Source organism: Hydra vulgaris, chromosome 02, assembly GCF_038396675.1.
Source record: "Hydra vulgaris chromosome 02, alternate assembly HydraT2T_AEP".
NCBI classification, from domain to species: domain Eukaryota; kingdom Metazoa; phylum Cnidaria; class Hydrozoa; order Anthoathecata; family Hydridae; genus Hydra; species Hydra vulgaris.
Genome location: NC_088921.1, coordinates 44,025,001 through 44,032,501, shown reverse-complemented (window position 1 = coordinate 44,032,501; position 7,501 = coordinate 44,025,001). Strand labels below are relative to the sequence as shown.

The following is a 7,501-nucleotide window of genomic DNA, read 5'->3' as shown; positions in this document are numbered from 1 at the left end:
AAGTCGTTAATTAATGAATACAACAAAGAAAAACGAATTCTAACGAGTTAAGATCCCTTGTTATGGTGGGAAAAAAATAAAAAATTCAAAACACTGTATTCAATTGCTCGCCAATATCTTTCGTATCCACCAGGCTCAGTGGCAAGTGAGCAACTTTTTAGCGGCGCTGGCCTATGATCCACTGAGAAATAGGCTTGGAGGGGTAAAAGCTGCTATGCTTTTGTTTATTAAGTACAAAATTTGCTACTTTTAATGTCTCGTAAATTGATTTAAAATAGTTATTTATACTTGACTAGAAAGAATAGTTATTACTGAATTATTTTTTTATTATTTTATGAGGCTTGTAAAAGCAATTTTTTTTGTACTCTTCCTCCGATTCGGACTCCAGATCCGACAAATTAAATTAAAAACCTTCGGTTTCGACTCCGGCAAAGTCACCTCCGTAACATCCTTAATAAAAGTTGTTTAAAAAATCATCTTATCATACCGTAGCATGGTTTTAAAGTTGTAATAAACGTGTTGTATAAACGGTTGTATAAACGTGTGTTGAAGCTTATTTACAGTCCTCTTGCGTAGCGTTAAAAATAGTATCGAAAATCCTTAATTGAGAACTTTGTAATGTTATAGTGCATTTTTTTAACATAATAGTGCATAGTTTTAACATAATTTTTTAACATAAATAATATACATGGTTGTTATTAATCATTAATACTTTTTTTCTTACATGATTGCTTGCGTTGTTTTATTTGTTGTTTTTAAGCATTAGATTTTTCGTTACGACCGTCACACGACAGATAACATAAAACATAACATAACATAACGGCAGATAACATAAAAACGCTTGTAAAACTTCAAGTAAAAATTATGAAACTTAGCATATAATAACATCAATATGCGCTAAATACACACCAAATTATTTTTTTTTTTTAACCATGCCGTTCACTGCATTAAGTGAGACAAAGTTGTTTTTTTCAGAAGTGGTAAAAAGTAAGCGTTACGATCGTTACGCTACTTAGAGTTAGTTTTTGAAAAAGTTGAAGACTTTAATGCTGTAACTTTTACATGCTAAATTATATGATAGTATTTCACATTTCTAAGCAGTTTCAAGTCATTTCCATTTTCGGTTCATTTTTAATAGCTTCAAGAGTCAAATGTTCCGATCGCCACTTTCGCGGAATTGCCCATATATATATATATATATATATATATATATATATATATATATATATATATATATATATATATATATATATATATATATATATATATATATATATATATATATATATATATATATATGCACATAGTTACTTACATATATACATACTTACATATATACATACATATATATATAGCTTTTAAGGTGCTCCACAAAGACCTAACGGTCTTATCACAGAGCACCGCGATGGATTCACGTCTAATTCTTTACCAATGAGCGATATTGGCAAAGAAATAGAAGCACTAACCACGAATCTCTCGGTACTAAGCCAGAACTTTAACCACTGTGCCACAGCTACTTGAAAAAAAATAAATTTTGATTAACATTTCAGCTATTTACTTGAAAAATAAAATACAAAAATAAAACGAAAAAACAACATTTTTTAATTGTAAAATGTTTTGTTAAAATATTCAAAAATGTTTAATTTTTTAACTTAAAGCAGTTCCAAAAATGCATTTTAGTTTCGAACGTTTGCATAAAAAAACTTTCGAAACAACTTTTGAAATAGCACAATTATTATGTCAAATGTTCCTTTGTTAAATTCAGTCGAGAAAACACGACCATTTCTGTGAAATTTTAACTCAACAGTAAGTTGTTTTATCTCCTCCTTCTCTCTCTTGATCTAGATCGACGCGGAGAAAAGGATTGACGGCCATGACTTCGAGACCGCTCTCGTCTACGTCTATTTCTATCTCTATCGTACTCGTAATCTTCGTACCTGTTGCTACGATGACTTCCGCCGGAACCTTTCTGCACAAGTTGACCTTCTAAACCCTGAAGACAATCTTGAAGCGACTGAATTAGAACTTGAGCAGGGTCTGTAGAAGCCGTTGTAGATTGTTTTATTAAAGAAATAGCTGTAACTAACGTTTCAATACCACTTTCAAACTCACCTGCATTCGCATCAGTCATTGCTCTTTGTATCGCAGTGCTAGCTACAGCTTGGTTTCTTCTCATTGATTCCATATCTTGTTCATTTAAGCCAGCTGTTTGAAGCGGAAGTCCAGTCATTGGATCAATAGGTTGGCTCTCATGAGACACGAATGCTGGATTTAAATGCGGTGCAACTCCAGATCTATGTGGAGCCATATGTCCGGTAACCGAATTAACTGGCAAACCATGCATCATACCGGGAATACTTAGGCCTGGCATGCCACCATGAATAATATTGCCAGCTGCGTCAACAATTATACTTCCAGGAGGAAAACCTGCAGGAAGTTGAAGTTGTTGTTGCATAATAGTGTGATCAAGCATTGGAGCAGCAACAACATTAGCACCAGGAGGTGGTAAACCGTGAATTATTTGTGGACCCGGCATAAAATTTGGCCTAACTTTTCTTTGGTCATCTCGAAATATTTTTCTCTGATCTTCATTAAAACCGACAGGTTTATCTGAAACATCAAGTATACAAAACATTATATTAAACTTAACATACAAGGGAACAATCTCCTACCTAATTTTAAATAACTTTTATTTTCATTTGAGATAATTACTACTTAGTTACTACTTAGCACTGCTCAACATAGAAAAGTAAAACTCCCAACATGAGTCTCAAAAATAGCATAATTATATAAAAACTTTAAATTCATAAAACCTAAACAAAAAATTTTATTAAAAAAAACTTAAAAAAAAAATAATTTTCTACAGTTTTATGTAGTAAAAAAAAAAAATAAAACTGTAGTTTTTATGCAGCAAAATCTAAAATATGTATATAAAATAACTATTATTTTTGAAAATTTTACATAATTTCGCTACTTTTAAGAATCAGGTTAAAATATTTCGTTCAAATTTTTTCTTCATAATATTAGGGACCTATCATATCTTCGAGGGCCATGATGTTAGCACCCTGAAAATATTTTTTTAAAGCTAACTTTTTCAGTTAGTGCTATTTTAATTTATAGAACCAATTTAAAAGGCGCGTTAAGACATTTTTTTAATATCTTATCGCGCCTAAATAATTTAACTTCAATTTGCTTTGAGCGCCACACACACACACACACACACACACACACACACACACACACACACACACACACACACACACACACACACACACACACACACACACACGTATCTCGTTAAATTTGGTGCAAATGTATAGAAAATAGATTTTAAAACATACCGGTCACTTTCTGACCATTCTAGACCCTTCCTCAAGGCTCATTTTTGTAAAAAAAAATGTCAATTTTTTTGTCAAAAATTGCGGATTTCTGTGACGTTGAGGGAGGATCTAATATAAACCAATTTTGCTGAATTAAAAAAAAAGGGCCTACACTACATATACTTTGCATTTAAAATCATACGTATATTTGTTTTTGTTTTATTACCGAGCATCTATTATTCAAACTATCCATAAATTCGCAAAATTTATGACTTGTTAAGAATATTAAGAAAGCATTTGGAGTATACAAATACATTTTTTCTAATATAATAAAAATGTTTTTTGGTTAAAAAAAGTGTATATTGCTTGCTACTTTAATTAGTTACGTATTTGAAGGTATGTTTCCTTGACATTCTTCCATCCCCCTCCGCCTGCCATTTCCCAAAATAAAATAAATAGCAAACCATTACACTTCATGTTCTTTTACTAAAGATTCATATGAATTTATTTTTAAATAAAAAACAATTAATATGAAGCCACTACATTGATTTAAAATTTGAAATTCACATTTTTGATTTTGAATTTTAAAATTCAAAATAAAAATTTAACTAACTGAACAAGTATTGATATGAGTTATCAAAAACACAAGATTTTGCGCAATAACAGTTAGAGATCTTTTAAAAAGATTTTTCATATTATCGATAAAGCGACGCCTGCTATTTCAGGTATGTGTTGCATAGAAATAAAAATAATGTACAGTTATCGATTCGGTTTTATGATATTTTGTATTTACCTGAAAAGAAGTCATGGTCACTAAAACACATTTTCATCACAATATCGACAGCAATCCATCACACTATTATACTCTGTAAGATAAATTATGCGCGCTCATTTATACTATTTATATAGTATTGGTATATATAGTATTATACTATTTTAATAAAAACCTACATGGTTTAGGAACGCAACTTCCAACTCAATCAGAAAAGTTATCTGAACTTTGTTCATTATTACTGCTAACTTCGTTAGCAGAAATAATGAACTAAGTTTAGATTTTAGACTTTTCTGATTCTGACTTCTAGTCAGGCGAATGAATTAAAAGAAAAAATAAACAAAGCAGTACAAGAATTTGGGTCAACATTCCTAGAGATATTTATTCCGGAACTGTTGCTTTAATGGCAACTGTTAATAACATCTCTACTATGGTTCTGCAGAGAATTACAACCGTGGTTGTTTAAATTGCAGGAGTAGACATGAATGCCATAAAATCAAGTCTCTCAACTGCAGCTAGAAAAATGAAAAGAGAAAATAAAAAAATTTCAAATATTACAAAAGAAGATATTAAAACAAAAGTACGTTTATCAACATTCCTATATATAATTCATTTTGATGGAAAAACTATATTTGAAAAAAATAAAGGAAAGAAACTAAAATGCGAGCGACTAGCTGTACTAGAAAATATTAATGGCGAATCACACTTGTTGGGAGTGCCTTCTTTACCATCCTCTTCAGGAGACGATCAATATAAAGGAACAATGCAGTTGCTAGATGAATATAGTATTAAATCATATGTCGGTGGATTGTGCTTTGACACAACAGCAACAAATACTGGCATTACGAAAGGGACTGTTAATAGAACTACCTATGATTTAGGTAAATACATTCTCCAGCTTGCTTGCAAGCACCATGTTACAGATCTTAGAATAAGTCATTTTAAGAAACATGTTACTGATGAAGAAAAGGTAGGACCAGAAAATCTTTTTTTTAAAAGATTAAGAAATAAGTTTGACAATCCAGAGTTTCATTACAATCCTGAAAACATATTAAGGTTTGATTGGTCACTACAGGCTGGTACTGTAGTCAAAAAAGCAGCAACAGATGCACTCGAATATTTCAAAAAATACATTAAAAAGAAAAATATTACTAGGGAAGACAGAAAAGAACTAGCAGAGCTTGTAATTATTTATTTATTGAAATCAGGAATTATTAAAATAAAAAAACCAGGTGCAGTTCATCATGTAAGATTTCTTAGTTCAGCTATTTATTATACAAAGTTACATCTGCTATCTAAACAACTAGACTTTTTGATAAAAGAGGAAGACGTAAAAGCTCAAGCAGAGCAAATTGTGGAGTTTATTTGTTGCTTTATGCTCAGTGGCACTCGCAAAGCCACAATCCTATTAAAGACCCATACATTGATATTACAGCTCTACATCAAATGACTCTGTATATAGATGTTTGCCAAGTAAAAGAAGCTGTAGACAAAGTCATTCACTATATTAAATCAATATTAAAACATTTTTGGTACTTAGACTAAACTTTTATAACTCTTTGCTTCTAGATTATAAAGTTCCTGATAAAGATAAAACACTAATCGCCAAATTAATTTTATCTTACAAAATGCCATCTTTAAAGATATCTGATTACAAAATAGAAAAAGAGGCTGAAAGTGGATATCAAAGAGATAATCAACCTATATATAATGACCTATATATATAATAACCTATATATATATATATATATATATATATATATATATATATATATATATATATATATATATATATATATATATATATATATATATATGCAATATATATATATATATATATATATATAAGTGGATATCAAAGAGATAATCAACCTAGATAGCACAACGGCTAGTAATCCTCCAAATTTGTCGGTGTTAGTTAACGAGTTTTCCTACTTTATTTTTGCAGCAAATGGATTTACAGCAGAGAGAATATGCAATTGATTGTCACTTCCACCATCTTTCTGGCACACTCAATCGTATTACAACCTGTTTTTAGCCTATGCAAAAACTTTGATTATAGTAAACAATCATGCAGAAAGAAATGTAGGTATGATGCAGGAGTTTATCCATAACTACATTAGTGAAGAAGAAAAACAAATGAGACTGGTAACCATAGACAAAGTTCGTTATACCATGAATAAAACTGAAAAAAACTCCAGTAAGATGACAAAAAGGAATATGGAAATAGGTTTAAATAACATTAATTATTTCAAGAAATTCAAAAGTGATTAGAAAACTTTTTTTTTTTTTTTTTGTAAGGTAAATATGCAGAAGCGGTGTAGTGGTAGAGCGCTTGCTTCATAAGCAAGAGGTTAAAGGGCGTGCCCCTCCCCCTTCTTTTCTTTTTTAGGATCTTTTTTTTATATATAAAATTGAAAAATGCCCCCTCCCCTTTACTTTGAAGGCCATTTCAATGGTCCTGTTATATTAGAAAAAATGTATTTGTATACTCCAAATGCTTTCTTAGTATCACAACAAACTCACTAATTTTGTGAATTTATGGATAGTTTGAATAAAAAATGCTCAGTAATAAAACCAAAACAAAGAACATATGATTTTAAATGCAAAATATATGTAGTTTCGGCCCTTTTTTTTTAATTCAGCTAACTTGATTTATATCAGACCCTCCTTCAACATCACTGAAATCAGCAACTTTTGACAAAAAATTGACATTTTTTTCACAAAAATAAGCATTAAGGGAAGGTCTAGAGTGGTCAGAAAATGCCCAGTATGCTTCAAAACCTACTTTCTATATATTTGCACCAAATTTAACAAGAAATATATATATATATATATATATATATATATATATATATATATACCTATATATATATATATATATATATACCTATATATATATATATATATATATATATATATATATATATATATATATATATATATATATATAGGTATATATATATATATATATATATATATATATATATATATATATATATATATATATATATATATATGTATATATGTATATATATATATATACCTATATATATATATATATATATATATATATATATATATATATATATATATATATATATATATATATATATATATATATATATATATATATATATATATATATATATATATATATATATATGTATATATATATATATATATATGTATATATATATATATATATATATATATATATATGTATATATATATATATATATATATATATATATATATATATATGTATATATATATATATATATATATATATATATATATATGTATATATATATATATATATATATATACCTATATATATATATATATATATATATATATATATATATATATATATATATATATATATATATATATATATATATATATA

At 28.3% G+C, this 7,501-nt stretch overlaps 1 protein-coding gene across 1 annotated transcript in view; it reads right to left on the bottom strand.

Moving 5' to 3' along the window:
• Positions 1–1,532: 1,532 nt before the first annotated feature.
• The window catches only part of LOC105843448 (cleavage and polyadenylation specificity factor subunit 6), a 37,207-nt gene continuing 31,238 nt past the window's right edge, over positions 1,533–7,501 (bottom strand). The window contains exon 8 of the mRNA XM_065791030.1: positions 1,533–2,610. Within this exon, the coding sequence (XP_065647102.1) occupies positions 1,817–2,610 (794 nt within the window). The 3' untranslated portion in view covers positions 1,533–1,816. The remainder of the gene's footprint in view (positions 2,611–7,501) is intronic.